This window comes from Procambarus clarkii, chromosome 25 (assembly GCF_040958095.1).
Source record: "Procambarus clarkii isolate CNS0578487 chromosome 25, FALCON_Pclarkii_2.0, whole genome shotgun sequence".
NCBI classification, from domain to species: Eukaryota; Metazoa; Arthropoda; class Malacostraca; order Decapoda; family Cambaridae; genus Procambarus; species Procambarus clarkii.
In genome coordinates this window covers 35832031-35854456 of record NC_091174.1, presented here as the reverse complement: position 1 = coordinate 35854456, position 22426 = coordinate 35832031, and the positions used below count along the sequence as shown (strand labels likewise).

The 22426-nt window shown below is 43.9% G+C and overlaps 2 protein-coding genes across 2 annotated transcripts; both read right to left on the bottom strand.

Moving 5' to 3' along the window:
• Positions 1-3337: 3337 nt before the first annotated feature.
• On the bottom strand, positions 3338-6696 carry LOC138368560 (golgin subfamily A member 6-like protein 7). The gene is made up of 3 exons (XM_069331084.1): positions 6581-6696; positions 5224-5446; positions 3338-3670 (listed from the first exon to the last, which is right to left on the bottom strand). The coding sequence occupies exons 1-3, from the start codon at positions 6694-6696 to the stop codon at positions 3338-3340; spliced, it is 672 nt and encodes a 223-aa protein (XP_069187185.1).
• Positions 6697-6753: 57 nt separating this feature from the next.
• Positions 6754-12199, bottom strand: LOC138368559 (golgin subfamily A member 6-like protein 7). The gene is made up of 3 exons (XM_069331083.1): positions 11874-12199; positions 10116-10404; positions 6754-6987 (listed from the first exon to the last, which is right to left on the bottom strand). The coding sequence occupies exons 1-3, from the start codon at positions 12197-12199 to the stop codon at positions 6754-6756; spliced, it is 849 nt and encodes a 282-aa protein (XP_069187184.1).
• Between the last annotated feature and the right edge of the window lie 10227 nt (positions 12200-22426).

The window sequence follows — 22426 nt, the reverse complement described above, 5'->3', positions numbered from 1 at the left end:
TGGTGTGATGTCAAGTAACAAACCATTACAAGTCACTATGACCCAGGACATTCTCATCACCGTAGAATTTGTTGTTTGAATTGTGAGATTCAAATCTTTAATTGTTGTATAGGCTATAAATAATATTATTTATCTAGAGTATCTGAGAGTTTGCAGACTTTGAGATTTTGTAACATACACATTACATGTCATAGCGACACCAGTCACAGAGTCTATTGTAAGTTTTCTTAGTTATTAGCTTTAGGTAATTCATAATAACATGTTCCATTTAACATGAAATCAGCAAGACTTAAGTTTCTTGTATGTCCTTGACAAATACGGGACATTCGTTATGTGTGTACTAACATACTAACATACTAATATTAATACTAACTTCGGGATGGGTGTGTCAGTACTCCACATTACACTGCGACCCTAAAATTCTCCCCCCGGAGTTATGTTGGAAATTTCCAACACTAATACAACACTGTTGTATTATTATTAATTATTACTAAATCTACTAATCATTGTAGTAATTAAAATTAACCAAACGTAGAGTTCACATGTACTAATAATTACATCTGTACAATAAGGCAAGAATTCCTACGTCACCAGATGCCAGTATTGCGTCAGATTCCATTATAATAAACATATCTATATCCAGTGTGTCTGAGAATTGAGTTTGATTCTCCATAAAACAACGGTGTTCTGTGTGATAATTATTTACAGATAAACTGATCCCCAATTAATGCCAAATAGAGTGTTTATAGTTACAACTGTTATCTGGTAATAAATTTAACGTCACGCGTGAATGCCTTGGAGAGACTTTAATTCATCTCCATTGCTTGTTTACCATCGTAAAACGAGCAATTAATATTATTTAACTCCTCTGAATAATAAACCCGTCCTTATCCGAGCATTTCAATCGCAACTGCGAGAAATGATATTATTTGTAGTAAATAATTTGTGTATCAAATGCGGGACGCGGAGCGGGGAGGGAGGAGACGCCATTACCCGAGACTCTTGCTGGAGGACGCCACCGAGAGCGGGAGGAGGAAAGTCGCCACTGTGAGGTGTGAAGATTAGTTGCAGAATATAGCAACTTAGCTGGTTTTTAGTGTCACGGGATATTCGTGTTGGATTGTCAACGAGAATTAACTTGACGTTCAGTCGGGAACCTGTTAATTGGTTCTGTGTAGCCAACATGACCGGCCAGAGAAGCGCGTCAACATCTAGGCTAGGCTCGACACCACGTGTTCATTATTACGACGCCAGAACCTAGGACGCGAGCTTCGGCAAGCCTCAACTTACACAGTGCCCTATTAGCTAAGTACCTTTATTCCCTTTTGATGCATCATTATGGATAGGTTATAGCCGGGTAGCTTGTCATCACGCCGAGCGACTATAATAAACCACAGGTTATTATCTGTCTCCACTCTCCATTTTAATTTCTTGAACATAGATATTTAGCAACCTAATATGTTACTACTGAATATATTTTGATTTGCAGCGTGTGCGAAGAATTCCCCGAGCTGTCATTTCCCGTGTTAATCATCTCCCAGTGTTCCATGATGAGTTCAGGAGATTCCGAGGATGAGTCATAACCGATGTCTTAAAAACGTCTTCAAGCTAAGACCCTTTTCCGTATTCCTTAAATTACATTATCTGTAGTATATTATTCTTGCGGATCACTGTTTTCTGGATTAACATGTGTTTATTATAATCATTAATTTCTCATGTTCATAATCTATGTTCTTATTGGTGATTGTTTTATTGATTCAATAATTGGTCATAGGATTAGATTTATTGCATAATGAACTGGTGCACGAACCACACTAGTTCCTAGGCATATATGAAGTTCTAGTAATAACCCCCAATGTAGGTGTTTGAGGCTTTGATTCAGTTAAATTATATACATCCCATTAATTATACAAGTGATTATATTCTCTAGTATTTATCCATAGTTACTGGTTCATCTAGGAATTTTCTAATGATCACATTTTATTAGTTTCCCTCTTTACTATAAAAGCGGGTGGTCCTTCGTAATTGATTTTCATTACATTAATATTTAAATAAATAGAGTCAAGCCCCAAATGTCCCACAGTTCCATCATTGCTACTAGAGGTTCCAACACTCGCCTCTAGAGGTTCCAACACTGGCTTCTGGAAGTTCCAACACTGGCTACTAGAGTTTTCAACACTGCTACTAGATTTTCCAACATTGCAACTAGAGGTTCCAACACTGTTACTAGAGGTTCCAACACTGGTATCTAGAGGTTCCAACACTGCTACTAGAATTTCCAAAACTGTTACTTGAGGTTCCAACTCTGCTACTAGAGGTTCCAACACTGGCTGCTAGAGGTTCCAACACTGCTACTAGAAGTTCCAGCACTGGCTACTAGAGGTTCCAACACTGGCTACTAGAAGTTTCAACACTGCTACTAGAGGTTCCAATACTGGCTTTTAGAGGTTCCAACACTGAATTCTGGAGGTTCCAACACTGGCTGCTAGAGGTTCCAACACTTTGCTACTAGAGAGGTTCCATAATTGCTACTAGAGGTTCCAAAACTTGGTACTAAAGGTTCCAATACTGCTACTAGAGGTTCCAACACTGGCTACTAGAGTTTCCCACACTGGCTTCAAGTGGTTCCAACACTGGCTTCTGGAGGTTCCAACACTGGCTACTAGAGGTTCCAACATTGGCTTCTGGAGGTTCCAGCACTGGCTACTAGAGGTTCCAACACTGGCTACTAGAGTTTCCCACACTGGCTTCAAGTGGTTCCAACACTGGCTTCTGGAGGTTCCAACACTGGCTACTAGGGTTTCCCACACTGGCTTCAAGTGGTTTCAACACTGGCTTCTGGAGGTTCCAACACTGGCCAAAAGAGGTTCCAACACTGGCTTCTGTAGGTTCCAGCACTGGCTACTAGAGGTTCCAACACTGCTACTAGAGGTTCCAACACTGGTTACTAGAGGTTCCAACAATGGCTACTAGAGGTTCCAACACTGCTACTAGAGGTTCCAGCACTGGATACTACGGGTTCCAACACTGCTACTAGTGGTTCCAACAATGCTACTAGAGGTTCCAACACTGGCTACTAGAGGTTCCAACACTGGCTACTAGAGGTTCCAACACTGGCTACTAGAGGTTCCAACACTGGCTATCAGAGGTTCCATCACTGGCTACTAGATATTTCAACACTGGCTATTAGAGGTTCCAACACAGCTACTAGAGGTTCCAATACTGGCTACTAGAGATTCCAACACTGCTACTAGTGGTTCCAACACTGCTACTAGAGGTTTCCAACACTGGTTTCTAGAGGTTTTACCCTCGCTACCAGAGGTTCCATTACCGGCTATCAGAGGTTCCAAAACTGGCTACTAGATATTCTAACACTGGCTATTAGAAGTTCCAACACTGCTACTAGAGGTTCCAACACTGCTACTAGAGGTCCCAGCTTCTTGTTCTCATATCCCAGCACTTTGTCCCCATATCTCAGCTGCATGTCCTCATGTCCCATCTCCTTGTCTTCATATCCCAGCTCCTTGTCCTCATATCCCAGCTCTTTTTCCTCATATCCTAGATCCTTGTCCTCATATCCCAGCTCCTTGTGTTCATATCCAAGCTCCTTGTCCTCATACCCCAGCTCCTTGTCCTCATAGTCTAGCTCAATGTCCTCATATATCAGCTCCTTGTACTCATATCACAGCACCATGTCGTCATATCCCAGCTCCTTGTTCTCATATCCAAGCTCCTTGTCCTCATATCTCGCCTCCTTGTCCGCATATCCCATCTCCTTGTCCTCATATCCCAGCTCCTTTTCGTCATATCCCAGTTCCTTGTCCTCATATCCCAGCACCTTGTCCTTATATCCCAGCTCCTTGTCCTCATATCTCACCTCCTTGTCCTCATATCCCAGCATTTTGTCCTCATATCCTAGCACCTCGTCCTCATATCCCAGCTCTTTGTCCTTATATCCCAGCTCCTTCTCCTCATATCCCAGCTCCTTGGCCTCATACCCTACCACCTTTTCATCATATCCCAGCACTTTGTCCTCACATCCCAGCTCCTTGTCCTCGTGTCACAAATCCTTGTTCTCATATCCCAGCTCCTTGTCCTCATATCCCAGCTCTTTGTCCTCATATCCCATCTCCTTGTCCTCATATCCCAGCTCTTTGTCCTCATATCCCAGTACCATGTCCTCATATCCTAACTCTTTGTCCTCATATTCCAGCTCCTTGTCTTCATATCCCAGCTCCTTGACCTCATACCCTTAGCACCTTGTCCTCATATCCCAGCACTTTGTCCCAACATCCCAGCTCCTTGTCCTGATGTCCCAATTTCTTGTCCTCATATCCCAGCTCCTTGTCCTCATATCCCAGCTCCTTGTCCTCATATCCCAGCTCCTATTTCTCATATCCTAGCTCCTCTTCCTCATATCCCTGCATCTTGGACTCATATCCCAGCCACTTGTCCTCATATCCTAGCACCTTGTCCTCATATCCTAGCTCCTTGTCCTCATATCCCAGCTTCTTGTCCTCATATCCCAGCTCCTTATTCTCATATCCCAGCTCCTTGTTCTCATTTCCCAGCTCCTTGTCCTCATATCCTAGCTCCTTGTCCTTATATCTCAGTTCTTTGTCCTCATCCCAGCTCCTTGTCCTCATTTCCTAGCTTCTTGTCCTCAAATCCCAGCTCCTTGGCCTCATACCCTAGTACCTTGTTCTCATATCCCCACACTTTGTCCCCACATCCCAGCTCCTTGTCCTCATATCCCAACTCATTGTCTTCATATCCCAGATCCTTGTTCTCATATCAATATTCCTTTTCTTCATATCCCAGATCCTTGTCTTCATATCCCAGATTTTTTTCGTCATTTTCCAGCTCCTTGTCCTCATATCCCAGCACCATGTCCTCATATCCCAGCTCCTTGTCCTCATATCCCAGCTCCTTGTTCTCATATCCCAGCTCCTTGGCCTCATACCCTAGAACCTAGTCCTCATATCCCAGCACCATGTCCTCATATCCCAGCTGCTTGTTCTCTTATCCCAGCTCCTTGTCCTCATATCCCAGCACCTTGTCCTCATATCCCAGCTCTTTGTCCTCATTTCCCAGCTCCTTGTCCTCATATCCCAACTCCTTGGCCTCATACCCTAGAACCTTGTCCTCATATCCCAGCAATTTGTTCTCATATCTCAGCTCTATGTCCTCATATCCCAGCTCCTTGTCCTCATATCCCAGTACCATGTCCTCATAACCCTGCACCATGTCCTCATATCCCTGCACATTTTCCTCATATCCTAGCACCTTGTCTTCATATCCCAGCTCTTTGTCCTCAATTCCCAGCTCCTTGTCCTCATATCCTAGCTCCTTAGCCTCATACCCTAGCACCTTGTCCTCATATCCCAGCACTTTGTCCTCATATCCCAGCACCATGTTCTCACATCTCAGCTCCATGTCCTCATATCTCAGCACCATGTCCTCATGTCCCAACTCCTTGTCTTCATATCCCAGCTCCTTTTCCTCATATCTCAGCTCAATGTCCTCATATCCCAGCTACTTGTCCTCATATCCTAGCACCGTGTCCTCATATTCCAGCTGCTTGTCCTCATATCCCAGCTCCTTGTCCTCATATCCCAGCACCTTGTCCTCATATCCTAGCACCTTGCCCACATATCCCAGCTCTTTGTCCTCATACCCCAGCTCCTTGTCCTTATATCCCAGCTGCTTGGCCTCATACCCTAGCACCTTGTCCTCATGACCCAGCACTTTGCCCCCGTATCCCAGCTCCTTGTCCTCATATCACAGCTCCTTGTCATCATATCCCAGCTCCTTGTCCTCATATCCCAGCTCCTTGTTCTCATATCCCCGCTCCTTGTCCATATAACACAGCTCCTTGTCCTCATGTCCCAGCCCCTTGTCCTCATATCCCAGCACCTTGTCCTCATATCCTAGCACCTTGTCCTCATATCCCAGCTCTTTGTCCTCATATCCCAGCTCCTTTTCCTAATATCCCAGCTCCTTGTCCTCATATCCCAGCTCCTTGGCCTCATACCCTAGCACCTTGTCCTCATATCCCAGCACTTTGTCCCCACATCCCAGCTCCTTGTCCTCATATCCCATCTCCTTATCTTCATATTCCAGCTCCTTGTCCACATATCCCTGCTCCTTGTCCTCATATCCCATCTCCTTGTCCCTATATCCAAGCTCCTTGTCCTCATATCCCAGCTCCTTGTTCTCATATCCCAGCTCCTTGTCCTCATATCCCAGCTCCTTGTCCTCATATCCCATCTCCTTGTCCCTATATCCAAGCTCCTTGTCCTCATATCCCAGCTCCTTGTTCTCATTCCCCAGCACCTTGTCCTCATATCCTAGCACCTTGTCCTCATATCCTAGCTCTTTGTCCTCATATCCCAACTCCTTGTCTTCATATCCCAGCTCCTTGTCCTCATATCCCAGCTCATTTTCCTTATATCCCAGATCCTTGTTCTCATATCCCAGATCCTTGTCCTCATATCCCAGCTCCTTGTCCTCATATCCCAGCTCCTTTTCCTTATATCCCAGATCCTTGTCCTCATATCCCAGATCCTTGTCCTCATACCCCATCTCCTTGTCCTCGTAGCCTAGCTCGATGTCCTCATATCTCTGCTCCTTGTCCTCATATCCCAGCTCCTTGTCTTCATATCCCAACTCCTTGTCCTCATATCCAAGCACCATGTCGTCATATCCCAGCTATTCGTTCTCATATCCAAGCTCCTTGTCCTCATATCTCAGCTATTTGTCATCATATCCCAGCTCCTTTTCTTCATATCCCAGCTCCTTTTCCTCATATCCGATCACCATGTTCTCAAATCCCAGCTTCTTGTCCTCATATCTCAGCTCCTTGTCCTCATATCCCTGCTCCTTGTCCTCATATCTCATCTCCTTTTCCCTATATCCAAGCTCCTTTTCCTCATTTCCCAGCTCCTTGTTCTCATACCCCAGCACCTTGTCCTCATATCCTAGCTCCTTGTCCTCATATCCCAGCTCCTTGTCCTCATATCCCAGCTCCTTGTCCTCATATCCCAGCTCCTTGTTTTCATATCCCAGCTCCTTGTCCTTATACCCAGCTTCTTGTCCTCATATTCCAGCTCCTTTTCCTCATATCCCAGCACCTTGTCCTCATATCCTAGCACCTTGTCCTCATATCCTAGCTCTTTGTCCTCATATCCCAGCTCATTGTCCTCATTTCCCAGCTTCTTTTCCTCATATCCCAGCTCCTTGGCATCATACCCTAGCACCTTGTTCTCATATCCCAGCACTTTGTCCCCACATCTCAGCTCCTTGTCCTCACACCCCAACTCCTTGTCTTCATATCCCAGCTCCTTTTCCTCATATCCAAGCTCCTTGTCCTCATATCTCAGCTTCTTGTCCTTATATCCCAGCTCCTTGTCCTCATATCCCAGCTCCTTTTCGTCATATCCCAGCTTCTTGTCCTCATATCCCATCATCATGTTCTCAAATCCCAGCTTCTTGTCCTCATATCTCAGCTCCTTGTCCTCATATACCAGCTCCTTGTCCTCATATCCCAGCACCTTATAACTATCTGTGATAGACAGGATATCTATTTGTGTGAAATAGTTTAAATCCATTTATTTGATATTCAGCTAATAGTTCTCTATTTTCTACATTCATCCACGTTTCGGTAAGTGCAACAATATCTATTTTTTCTGTACAGACAAGAGCATTTAACTCGTTTATTTTGTTTCTTAGACTTCTACTGTTAGTGTAATATACCCTAAGTGAATTGTTATTTTGAGGCCCTTCTCTTTCCCTGATCATTTTGCCAATTCTTTTCTCCCACGAACACATACTTTTATTATCTCCTTCCTCCAAATCAATTCCCATACCACTATCTACTAACAGTTTAAACCCAAACAAACACCTCTAACCACTGGTTCCAACGAGTTCGCAACAGCAACAACCCCAGCCCTCGATAGATGCACCCCATCACGAGCATACATTTCATTTCGTCCATAGAAGTGTTCCCAGTTGTCTATGAAAGATATTGCATTAGATTTGCAATATCTTTCCAGCCTGCAATTGACACAAGTGCCCTCGACATCCATGATTTGGTGGTTATAGATAGGAGCTGCCTCATATGGGCCAATAGGCTTTCTTCAGTTACCATGTTCTTATGTTCTTATGTATTGGTCCATACGAGGCAGTTCTTATTGGTCTATACGAGGAAGCTCCTATTGGTCCATATGAGGCAGTTCCTATCGGTCCATACGAGTTCAGGAGATTCCGAGGATGAGTCATAACCGATGTCTTAAAAACGTCTTCAAGCTAAGACCCTTTTCCGTATTCCTTAAATTACATTATCTGTAGTATATTATTCTTGCGGATCACTGTTTTCTGGATTAACATGTGTTTATTATAATCATTAATTTCTCATGTTCATAATCTATGTTCTTATTGGTGATTGTTTTATTGATTCAATAATTGGTCATAGGATTAGATTTATTGCATAATGAACTGGTGCACGAACCACACTAGTTCCTAGGCATATATGAAGTTCTAGTAATAACCCCCAATGTAGGTGTTTGAGGCTTTGATTCAGTTAAATTATATACATCCCATTAATTATACAAGTGATTATATTCTCTAGTATTTATCCATAGTTACTGGTTCATCTAGGAATTTTCTAATGATCACATTTTATTAGTTTCCCTCTTTACTATAAAAGCGGGTGGTCCTTCGTAATTGATTTTCATTACATTAATATTTAAATAAATAGAGTCAAGCCCCAAATGTCCCACAGTTCCATCATTGCTACTAGAGGTTCCAACACTCGCCTCTAGAGGTTCCAACACTGGCTTCTGGAAGTTCCAACACTGGCTACTAGTGGTTCTAACACTGCTACTAGAGGTTCCAACACTGGCTACTAGAGTTTTCAACACTGCTACTAGATTTTCCAACATTGCAACTAGAGGTTCCAACACTGTTACTAGAGGTTCCAACACTGGTATCTAGAGGTTCCAACACTGCTACTAGAATTTCCAAAACTGTTACTTGAGGTTCCAACTCTGCTACTAGAGGTTCCAACACTGGCTGCTAGAGGTTCCAACACTGCTACTAGAAGTTCCAGCACTGGCTACTAGAGGTTCCAACACTGGCTACTAGAAGTTTCAACACTGCTACTAGAGGTTCCAATACTGGCTTTTAGAGGTTCCAACACTGAATTCTGGAGGTTCCAACACTGGCTGCTAGAGGTTCCAACACTTTGCTACTAAAGAGGTTCCATAATTGCTACTAGAGGTTCCAAAACTTGGTACTAAAGGTTCCAATACTGCTACTAGAGGTTCCAACACTGGCTACTAGAGTTTCCCACACTGGCTTCAAGTGGTTCCAACACTGGCTTCTGGAGGTTCCAACACTGGCTACTAGAGGTTCCAACATTGGCTTCTGGAGGTTCCAGCACTGGCTACTAGAGGTTCCAACACTGGCTACTAGAGTTTCCCACACTGGCTTCAAGTGGTTCCAACACTGGCTTCTGGAGGTTCCAACACTGGCTACTAGGGTTTCCCACACTGGCTTCAAGTGGTTTCAACACTGGCTTCTGGAGGTTCCAACACTGGCCAAAAGAGGTTCCAACACTGGCTTCTGTAGGTTCCAGCACTGGCTACTAGAGGTTCCAACACTGCTACTAGAGGTTCCAACACTGGTTACTAGAGGTTCCAACAATGGCTACTAGAGGTTCCAACACTGCTACTAGAGGTTCCAGCACTGGATACTACGGGTTCCAACACTGCTACTAGTGGTTCCAACAATGCTACTAGAGGTTCCAACACTGGCTACTAGAGGTTCCAACACTGGCTACTAGAGGTTCCAACACTGGCTACTAGAGGTTCCAACACTGGCTATCAGAGGTTCCATCACTGGCTACTAGATATTTCAACACTGGCTATTAGAGGTTCCAACACAGCTACTAGAGGTTCCAATACTGGCTACTAGAGATTCCAACACTGCTACTAGTGGTTCCAACACTGCTACTAGAGGTTTCCAACACTGGTTTCTAGAGGTTTTACCCTCGCTACCAGAGGTTCCATTACCGGCTATCAGAGGTTCCAAAACTGGCTACTAGATATTCTAACACTGGCTATTAGAAGTTCCAACACTGCTACTAGAGGTTCCAACACTGCTACTAGAGGTCCCAGCTTCTTGTTCTCATATCCCAGCACTTTGTCCCCATATCTCAGCTGCATGTCCTCATGTCCCATCTCCTTGTCTTCATATCCCAGCTCCTTGTCCTCATATCCCAGCTCTTTTTCCTCATATCCTAGATCCTTGTCCTCATATCCCAGCTCCTTGTGTTCATATCCAAGCTCCTTGTCCTCATACCCCAGCTCCTTGTCCTCATAGTCTAGCTCAATGTCCTCATATCTCAGCTCCTTGTACTCATATCACAGCACCATGTCGTCATATCCCAGCTCCTTGTTCTCATATCCAAGCTCCTTGTCCTCATATCTCGCCTCCTTGTCCGCATATCCCATCTCCTTGTCCTCATATCCCAGCTCCTTTTCGTCATATCCCAGTTCCTTGTCCTCATATCCCAGCACCTTGTCCTTATATCCCAGCTCCTTGTCCTCATATCTCACCTCCTTGTCCTCATATCCCAGCATTTTGTCCTCATATCCTAGCACCTCGTCCTCATATCCCAGCTCTTTGTCCTTATATCCCAGCTCCTTCTCCTCATATCCCAGCTCCTTGGCCTCATACCCTACCACCTTTTCATCATATCCCAGCACTTTGTCCTCACATCCCAGCTCCTTGTCCTCGTGTCACAAATCCTTGTTCTCATATCCCAGCTCCTTGTCCTCATATCCCAGCTCTTTGTCCTCATATCCCATCTCCTTGTCCTCATATCCCAGCTCTTTGTCCTCATATCCCAGTACCATGTCCTCATATCCTAACTCTTTGTCCTCATATTCCAGCTCCTTGTCTTCATATCCCAGCTCCTTGACCTCATACCCTTAGCACCTTGTCCTCATATCCCAGCACTTTGTCCCAACATCCCAGCTCCTTGTCCTGATGTCCCAATTTCTTGTCCTCATATCCCAGCTCCTTGTCCTCATATCCCAGCTCCTTGTCCTCATATCCCAGCTCCTATTTCTCATATCCTAGCTCCTCTTCCTCATATCCCTGCATCTTGGACTCATATCCCAGCCACTTGTCCTCATATCCTAGCACCTTGTCCTCATATCCTAGCTCCTTGTCCTCATATCCCAGCTTCTTGTCCTCATATCCCAGCTCCTTATTCTCATATCCCAGCTCCTTGTTCTCATTTCCCAGCTCCTTGTCCTCATATCCTAGCTCCTTGTCCTTATATCTCAGTTCTTTGTCCTCATCCCAGCTCCTTGTCCTCATTTCCTAGCTTCTTGTCCTCAAATCCCAGCTCCTTGGCCTCATACCCTAGTACCTTGTTCTCATATCCCCACACTTTGTCCCCACATCCCAGCTCCTTGTCCTCATATCCCAACTCATTGTCTTCATATCCCAGATCCTTGTTCTCATATCAATATTCCTTTTCTTCATATCCCAGATCCTTGTCTTCATATCCCAGATTTTTTTCGTCATTTTCCAGCTCCTTGTCCTCATATCCCAGCACCATGTCCTCATATCCCAGCTCCTTGTCCTCATATCCCAGCTCCTTGTTCTCATATCCCAGCTCCTTGGCCTCATACCCTAGAACCTAGTCCTCATATCCCAGCACCATGTCCTCATATCCCAGCTGCTTGTTCTCTTATCCCAGCTCCTTGTCCTCATATCCCAGCACCTTGTCCTCATATCCCAGCTCTTTGTCCTCATTTCCCAGCTCCTTGTCCTCATATCCCAACTCCTTGGCCTCATACCCTAGAACCTTGTCCTCATATCCCAGCAATTTGTTCTCATATTTCAGCTCTATGTCCTCATATCCCAGCTCCTTGTCCTCATATCCCAGTACCATGTCCTCATAACCCTGCACCATGTCCTCATATCCCTGCACATTTTCCTCATATCCTAGCACCTTGTCTTCATATCCCAGCTCTTTGTCCTCAATTCCCAGCTCCTTGTCCTCATATCCTAGCTCCTTAGCCTCATACCCTAGCACCTTGTCCTCATATCCCAGCACTTTGTCCTCATATCCCAGCACCATGTTCTCACATCTCAGCTCCATGTCCTCATATCTCAGCACCATGTCCTCATGTCCCAACTCCTTGTCTTCATATCCCAGCTCCTTTTCCTCATATCTCAGCTCAATGTCCTCATATCCCAGCTACTTGTCCTCATATCCTAGCACCGTGTCCTCATATTCCAGCTGCTTGTCCTCATATCCCAGCTCCTTGTCCTCATATCCCAGCACCTTGTCCTCATATCCTAGCACCTTGCCCACATATCCCAGCTCTTTGTCCTCATACCCCAGCTCCTTGTCCTTATATCCCAGCTGCTTGGCCTCATACCCTAGCACCTTGTCCTCATGACCCAGCACTTTGCCCCCGTATCCCAGCTCCTTGTCCTCATATCACAGCTCCTTGTCATCATATCCCAGCTCCTTGTCCTCATATCCCAGCTCCTTGTTCTCATATCCCCGCTCCTTGTCCATATAACACAGCTCCTTGTCCTCATGTCCCAGCCCCTTGTCCTCATATCCCAGCACCTTGTCCTCATATCCTAGCACCTTGTCCTCATATCCCAGCTCTTTGTCCTCATATCCCAGCTCCTTTTCCTAATATCCCAGCTCCTTGTCCTCATATCCCAGCTCCTTGGCCTCATACCCTAGCACCTTGTCCTCATATCCCAGCACTTTGTCCCCACATCCCAGCTCCTTGTCCTCATATCCCATCTCCTTATCTTCATATTCCAGCTCCTTGTCCACATATCCCTGCTCCTTGTCCTCATATCCCATCTCCTTGTCCCTATATCCAAGCTCCTTGTCCTCATATCCCAGCTCCTTGTTCTCATATCCCAGCTCCTTGTCCTCATATCCCAGCTCCTTGTCCTCATATCCCATCTCCTTGTCCCTATATCCAAGCTCCTTGTCCTCATATCCCAGCTCCTTGTTCTCATTCCCCAGCACCTTGTCCTCATATCCTAGCACCTTGTCCTCATATCCTAGCTCTTTGTCCTCATATCCCAACTCCTTGTCTTCATATCCCAGCTCCTTGTCCTCATATCCCAGCTCATTTTCCTTATATCCCAGATCCTTGTTCTCATATCCCAGATCCTTGTCCTCATATCCCAGCTCCTTGTCCTCATATCCCAGCTCCTTTTCCTTATATCCCAGATCCTTGTCCTCATATCCCAGATCCTTGTCCTCATACCCCATCTCCTTGTCCTCGTAGCCTAGCTCGATGTCCTCATATCTCTGCTCCTTGTCCTCATATCCCAGCTCCTTGTCTTCATATCCCAACTCCTTGTCCTCATATCCAAGCACCATGTCGTCATATCCCAGCTATTCGTTCTCATATCCAAGCTCCTTGTCCTCATATCTCAGCTATTTGTCATCATATCCCAGCTCCTTTTCTTCATATCCCAGCTCCTTTTCCTCATATCCGATCACCATGTTCTCAAATCCCAGCTTCTTGTCCTCATATCTCAGCTCCTTGTCCTCATATCCCTGCTCCTTGTCCTCATATCTCATCTCCTTTTCCCTATATCCAAGCTCCTTTTCCTCATTTCCCAGCTCCTTGTTCTCATACCCCAGCACCTTGTCCTCATATCCTAGCTCCTTGTCCTCATATCCCAGCTCCTTGTCCTCATATCCCAGCTCCTTGTCCTCATATCCCAGCTCCTTGTTTTCATATCCCAGCTCCTTGTCCTTATACCCAGCTTCTTGTCCTCATATTCCAGCTCCTTTTCCTCATATCCCAGCACCTTGTCCTCATATCCTAGCACCTTGTCCTCATATCCTAGCTCTTTGTCCTCATATCCCAGCTCATTGTCCTCATTTCCCAGCTTCTTTTCCTCATATCCCAGCTCCTTGGCATCATACCCTAGCACCTTGTTCTCATATCCCAGCACTTTGTCCCCACATCTCAGCTCCTTGTCCTCACACCCCAACTCCTTGTCTTCATATCCCAGCTCCTTTTCCTCATATCCAAGCTCCTTGTCCTCATATCTCAGCTTCTTGTCCTTATATCCCAGCTCCTTGTCCTCATATCCCAGCTCCTTTTCGTCATATCCCAGCTTCTTGTCCTCATATCCCATCATCATGTTCTCAAATCCCAGCTTCTTGTCCTCATATCTCAGCTCCTTGTCCTCATATACCAGCTCCTTGTCCTCATATCCCAGCACCTTATAACTATCTGTGATAGACAGGATATCTATTTGTGTGAAATAGTTTAAATCCATTTATTTGATATTCAGCTAATAGTTCTCTATTTTCTACATTCATCCACGTTTCGGTAAGTGCAACAATATCTATTTTTTCTGTACAGACAAGAGCATTTAACTCGTTTATTTTGTTTCTTAGACTTCTACTGTTAGTGTAATATACCCTAAGTGAATTGTTATTTTGAGGCCCTTCTCTTTCCCTGATCATTTTGCCAATTCTTTTCTCCCACGAACACATACTTTTATTATCTCCTTCCTCCAAATCAATTCCCATACCACTATCTACTAACAGTTTAAACCCAAACAAACACCTCTAACCACTGGTTCCAACGAGTTCGCAACAGCAACAACCCCAGCCCTCGATAGATGCACCCCATCACGAGCATACATTTCATTTCGTCCATAGAAGTGTTCCCAGTTGTCTATGAAAGATATTGCATTAGATTTGCAATATCTTCCCAGCCTGCAATTGACACAAGTGCCCTCGACATCCATGATTTGGTGGTTATAGATAGGAGCTGCCTCATATGGGCCAATAGGCTTTCTTCAGTTACCATGTTCTTATGTTCTTATGTATTGGTCCATACGAGGCAGTTCTTATTGGTCTATACGAGGAAGCTCCTATTGGTCCATATGAGGCAGTTCCTATCGGTCCATACGAGGCCGCTGATATTACATAAGAACATAAGACCAAAGGCAACTGCAGAAGGCCTATTTGCCCATACAAGGCAGCTCCTATTTATAACCACCCAATCCCACTCATATACATGTCCAACCCGCGCTTGAAACAATCGAGGGACCCCACCTCCACCACGTTACGCGGCAATTGGTTCCACAAATCAATAACCCTGTTACTGAATAGTATTTACCCAAGTCTTTCCTAAATCTAAACTTATCCAATTTATACCCATTGTTTCGTGTTCTGTCTTGTGTTGATACTTTTAAAACCCCTATTAATATCCCCTTTGTTATGTCCATTCATCCACTTGTAAACCTCTATCATGTCACCCCTAACTCTTCGCCTTTCCAGTGAATGCAACTTAAGTTTTGTTAGTCAATCTTCATATGAAAGATTTCTAATTTGGGTAATTAACTTAGTCATCCTACGCTGGACACGTTCCAGTGAATTTATATCCATTTTATAATACGGCGACCAAAACTGAACTGCTATGTTCTTAAATACTGGTTCAGTAACAGGGTTGTTGATTTGTGGAACCAATTGTCGCGTAACATGGTGGAGGTGGGGTCCCTCCATTGTTTCAAGCGCGGGTTGGACAAGTATATGAGGGGATTGGGTGGTTATAGATAGGAGCTGCCTCGTATGGGCCAATAGACCTTCTGCAGTTACCTTTGTTCTTATGTTCATTAATCTAAATGGGGCCTAACCAAAGCAAGATATAGCTGAAGAACCACACCAGGTGTCTTGTTACTAACGCAGCGATTAATAAATCCGAGTGTCCGATTTGCCTTATTACGAACATTCATGCATTGATCTTTTTGTTTTAAATTCTTACTAATCATAACTCCCAGATCCCTTTCGCAATCCGATTTCGCATTCTCAACACCATCTAGCTCGTATCTTGTAATTCTATCATCATTACCTAGCCTCAGAACTTTACATTTATCAGCATTAAACTGCATCTGCCAATCCTTTGACCATTTCAAAACCCTATCTAGATCAAGTTGAAGTGATAGTGAGTCCTCCTCCGAATTAATTTCCCTACCGATTTTCGTATCATCGGCAAATTTGCAAATGTTGCTACTCAAACCTGAATCTAAATCATTTATATATATTATAAACAATAGAGGTCCCAGGACATAGCCTTCAGGCACTCATAAGAACATAAGAACAAAGGTAACTGCAGAAGGCCCATTGGCCCATACGAGGCAGCTCCTATCTATAGCCACCCAATCCCACTCATATACATGTCCAACCCACGCTTGAAACAATCGAGGGACCCCATCTCCACCACGTTACGCGGCAATTGGTTCCACAAATCAACAACCCTGTTACTGAACCAGTATTTACCAAAGTCTTTCCTAAATCTAAACTTATCCAATTTATACCCATTGTTTCGTGTTCTGTCTTGAGTTGATAATTTTAATACCCTATTAATATCCCCTTTGTTATATCCATTCATCCACTTGTAAACCTCTTTCATGTCACCCCTAACTCTTCGCCTTTCTAGTGAATGCAACTTAAGCTTTGTTAATCTTTCTTCATACGACAGATTTCTAATTTGGAGAATTAACTTAGTCATCCTACGCTGGACACGTTCAAGTAAATTTATATCCATTCTATAGTACGGCGACCAAAACTGGACTGCATAATCTAAATGGGGCCTAACCAGAGCAAGATATAGCTTGAGAACCACACCAGGTGTCTTGTTACTAACGCTTCGATTAATAAATCCCAGTGTCCTATTCGCCTTATTACGAACAATCATGCATTGATCCTTTTGTTTTAAATTCTTACTAATCATAACTCCCAGATCCCTTTCACAATCCGACTTCGCAATCTCAACACCATCTAGCTCGTATCTTGTAACTCTATCATCATTACCTAGCCTCAAAACTTTACATTTATTAGCATTAAACTGCATCTGCCAGTCTTTTGACCTTTTTAAAACCCTATTTAGATCAACTTGAAGTAATAGCAAGTCTTCTTTCGTGTTAATTTCCTTACCGATTTGTGTATCATCTGCAAATTTGCAGATTTTGCTCAAAACTTTACATTTATTAGCATTAAACTGCATCTGCCAGTCTTTTGACCTTTTTAAAACCCTATTTAGATCAACTTGAAGTAATAGCAAGTCTTCTTTCGTGTTAATTTCCCTACCGATTTGTGTATCATCTGCAAATTTGCAGATTTTGCTACTCAAACCTGAATCTAAATCATTTATATATATTATAAACAACAGAGAACCCAGGACAGAGCCCTGAGGTACTCCACTAACAACATTATCCCACTCTGACTTAACCCCATTTATACTAACTCTCTGTTTCCTTTGGAATAGCCATGCCCTAATCCAACTTAATATAGCACCCCCAATACCATGAGCTTCTATTTTTTTAATTAGTCTTTCATGTGGCACTGTATCAAAAGCTTTTCTAGTGTCAAGGTACACAACATCACAATCCTTACCACTATCAACTGCCTCGACTATGCTGGAATAAAAAGTTAGCAAATTTGTTAAACATGAACGGCCATTTGTAAAACCATGTTGCGACTCATTTATTAATTTATGTTTTTCAAGATGAAGACGAATTGTATTTGCAATTATTGATTCAAGTAACTTTCCCACAATAGACGTTAGGCTAATTGGCCGATAGTTTGACGCAAGTGATCTATCTCCTTTCTTAAAAATTGGTACCACATTAGCTACCTTCCATGACTCTGGAACTCTGCCTGACTCTATTGATTTATTAAATATGATAGACAGTGGCTCGGAAATCTCCTCTTTGCATTCTTTAAGCACCCTGGCAAACACTTCATCCGGCCCTGGTGATTTGTTTGGTTTTAGTTTTTCTAATTGTTTAATTACATACTCCCTGGTAACTGCTAAACTAGTCAACCTGTCCTCATCCGCACCCACATAGACTTGTTCGGCTGAAGGCATATTGTTAAGTTCTTCTTTAGTAAATTCAGATATAAAATATTTGTTAAAAATACTACTTATCTCCTTGTCATTATCCGTTATTTGACCTGTCTCAGTTTTTAATGGACCTATCCTTTCCCTTGTCTTAGTTCGATATAACTAAAAAAAAACTTTAGGATTTGACTTTGCTTGCTCTGCTATGCGAACTTCATAGTTTCTTTTTGCTTTCCTAATCTCTTTTTTAACATTTCTAACCAGTTGTATGAATTCCTGTTCTAAACTGACTTCCCCATTCTTAATCGTTTTGTACCAAGCTCTCTTTTTACCTATAAGGTTCTTCAAATTAATTGTTATCCACTTTGGGTCATTAGTATTCCATCTATTCAATTTGTATGGTATACTATGTTCCTGTGCTTTGTTTAGAATATTCTTAAATAAGTTATATATTAAATCCACACCGAAATCCCCTTTTACGTCACCTATCGCTGGGTTCATGTCTCGCTCCAAGACCGGCCCACACCCCATACCAAGACTTTCCAATCTATTTGACCCAAAAAATTTCTTAGGCTATTAAAATCGGCTTTTCGAAAATCTGGCACTTTAACGGAATTTTTTCCTACAGGTCTATTCCATTCTATGCTAAATCTGATTTATTTGTGATCACTGTTCCATAGCTCACTCCCTATTTCGATGTCATTAATTTGTGTTTCCCTGTTAGTTAACACTAAATCTAAAATATTATTTTCCCGCGTTGGTTCATTAATGTGTTGCGTAAGAAAGCAATCGTCAATTAATTCTAGAAAATCTTCTGCTTCACTATTCCCTGTTTTGTTCAACCAGTTTATTCCACTAAAGTTAAAGTCACCCATGACATATATACTGTGTAATGTGACGGTAAAGCGTTGGTGTTCGGCTGTTTCAAAAGCTGGGGGCAGGGCCTCGTCACATAACAAAAAAAAAAAGAGAAGTTTGTCCTTTTGTCTGTGGTAAGGTAATGGGAAGACACACAAAACACAAAGTATAAACAATGAAATTTTAATTACTCCAGAAAACAAGATATGAATAAAGACAATCTCGTAAAATTCAAAACAAGTCAACAAACAAAACAACATGAATAATTACTGGCAATGAAAAGTTACTCTAAGACAAGTAAGTGCAAGTTAAAATAAATCAAATAAGTGAGGTGCTGGGAATACTGGCTTCAAGCTGCCACCTCCCTTAGTACACGACAGCCAGGGCTTAGTCTACTAGCGAGAGATGTCAACTCCATGGAGCACAGAGATATTCTGAGGAGTCGGCGTGCTGCTGGCCCAGACGTCGACTCATGGTGGTGGCGTGAGTGCAGGTGCGGCGAAACACCAGCCAATCAGCAACAGGCAGGCGGAGAATGAGCAGTTTGCTGGTTGACGGCGGGCGGTAGCATGGTTGTGCATGGTACGCTTTGCTTCCTGGGCAAAACGTTTGGCGATACTGGTGGACGTATCTTCAATATAGTATCTTGTACTTATCTTGAGGTTATCTTGAGATGATTTCGGGGCTTTAGTGTCCCCGCGGCCCGGTCCTCGACCAGGCCTCCACCCCCAGGAAGCAGCCCGTGACAGCTGACTAACTCCCAGGTACCTATTTACTGCTAGGTAACAGGGGCATTCAGGGTGAAAGAAACTTTGCCCATTTGTTTCTGCCTCGTGCGGGAATCGAACCCGCGCCACAGAATTACGAGTCCTGAGCGCTATCCACCAGGCTCAGGTATCATCTTGTGCCTCTTCATACTTCCAAGACGACTGAATCTCTTCCCACACTCTGGACAGTCGTGAGGTTTATCACCTGAATGCACTAACATGTGCCTTATTATAGTTTCACGTTTTCTAAATTTTTTACCACACTCGGCACATTGAAAAGGTCTCTGATCCGCATGCACCATCCTGTGAGTCTTCATACTTCCAAGATGACTGAATCTCTTTCCACACTCTGGACATTCATGAGGTTTGTCACGTGAATGCACTAACATGTGCCTTATTATTTTTCCACGTTCTGTAAATTTTTTGCCACACTCGGCACATTGAAAAGGTCTCTCATCCGCATGTATCATCTTGTGCCTCTTCATACTTCCAAGACGACTGAATCTCTTCCCACACTCTGGACACTCGTGAGGTTTGTCACCTGAATGCAATAACATGTGTGTCTTCATATTTCCACGCCGAGTGAATCTCTTCCCACACTCTGGACAGTCGTGAGGTTTATCACCTGAATGCACTAACATGTGGCTTATTATAGTTCTACGTTCTCTAAATTTTTTGCCACACTCGGCACATTGAAAAGGTCTCTCATCCGCATGCACTATCCTGTGAGTCTTCATATTTCCAAGCAGCCTGAATCTCTTACCACACTCTGGACACTCGTGAGGTTTGTCACCTGAATGCAATAACATGTGTGTCTTCATACTTCCACGCTGAGTGAATCTCTTCCCACACTCTGGACAGTCGTGAGGTTTATCACCTGAATGCACTAACATGTGCCTTATTATAGTTCTACGTTCTCTAAATTTTTTGCCACACTCGGCACATTGAAAAGGTCTCTCATCCGCATGTATCATCCTGTGAGTCTTCATACTTCCAAGCAGACTGAATCTCTTCCCACACTCTGGACACTCGTGAGGTTTATCACCTGAATGCAATAACATGTGTGTCTTCATATTTCCACGCCGAGTGAATCTCTTCCCACACTCTGGACATTCATGAAGTTTGTCACCTGAATGCACAAACATGTGACGCTTTGCATCTCCAGAACGGGTGAATACCTTTGGACACTGTGGACACTGGTGAGGTTTATCACCTGAATGCACTAACATGTGAGTCTTCACATGTGAAGGACTGGGGAATACCTTCAGACACTGTGGACACTGGTGAGTCTTCATCTTCTTTATGACGGGTGCAGTTTGTGTGAAGGTTTTCTCCCCCGGATGTTGGGAGAAGCGTCAAGGCTTGAGTGTTGTTTCTTAGAGTTAGATCTTGATGTGAGCACTTGGCGGTCAATGGTGGTGCTTCTTCTTTATGATAGGTGCATTTTGTGTCAAGGTTTTCCCTTAATGCTCGTGCTGGACATCCCCGGCTGTAGCGCTGCTAAAATGGCGACGGTTGTTTTACTTGAAAGACGTAAATATGTAGGGAAGAGCAGGCTCAAACTATCTTGAAAGAGATTATCGTCACAACTCTCCCCCGAAGCCTGCGGTTCTGGAAGAAGTTACGTCTTCATGTGGTGGAGTGATAGCTGGAGTTGCTTCTACTTCATAGACTCTGGAGAGGGCGTCGGCTATGATGTTGTCAGAACCCATGATATAGCGGATCTCCAGGTTGAAATCTTGCAGATATAAAGCCCATCGTTGAAGACGTTGGTTATTGAATTGGGCTTGATGTAAGAAGCGGAGAGGATTGTGGTCTGAGAAGATGGTGGTAGACCTGGCACCTTGTAGGTATGGAGCAAAGTGCTGGAGATTTAGGACGATGGAGAGTAGCTCCTTCTCGATAGTGCTGTAGTTCCTCTGGTGGGGTTTCAACTTGTAGCTGTAGTAGCTGATAGGCAGAACCTCCTCGCCTCGTTGCTGCATCAGGACAACTCCGATGCCGGTACCACTGGCGTCGACATGAAAGATGAAAGGCTTGGTGATATCTGGCCAGGCGAGAATTGGATTAGAACAGAGGAGGAATTTGAGTTGTTCGAAAGCAACGGTTTGCTGCATGGTCCAATTATACCGTTGCTTGGGACTGGTTAAAGTAATTAATTGTGTTGCTACCGTACTAAAATTTTTCACAAACCTACGGTAGTAGGAGGCAAGACCAAGGAAGCGCAGGAGCTGCTTTCTGGTGGTAGGCTGTGGATAATGCTGGATGGCTTGAGTGTGTGTGTTTAACGGAGCTAGGCTGCCACTCCCAATTACATGACCCAGATAACGCACTTTACCTTTGGCAAAGGTGGACTTGCCCAGGACAAGGAGATGCGATATGATGACAAAAAGCTAGGATATGGCGACATGGTGCTAGGGTATGAGGAAAAGGAGCTGGGATATGGGGACAAGGAGCTGGGATATGAGGACAAGGAGCAGGGATATGAGGACAAGGATCTGGGATATGAAGACAAGGAGTTGCGATATGAGGACAAGGAGCTGGTATGTGGGGACAAAGTGCTGGGATATGAAGACAAGGTTCTAGGTTATGAGGCCAAGGAGCTGGGATATGAGGACAAGGAGCCGGGATATTAGGAAAAGGAGCTGGGATATGAGGACAAAGAGCTGGGATATGAGAACAAGGTGCTTGGATATGAAGACAAGATGCTGGGATATGAGGACAAGGAGCTGGGACATGAAGATAAAGTGGTGGGGTATAAGGACAAGGAGCTGGGATATGAGAACAAGGAGCTGGGATATGAGGACAAGGAGTTGGGACATGAGGACAAGGAGCTGAGGTATGAGAACAAGGAGTTGGGATATGATGACTTGG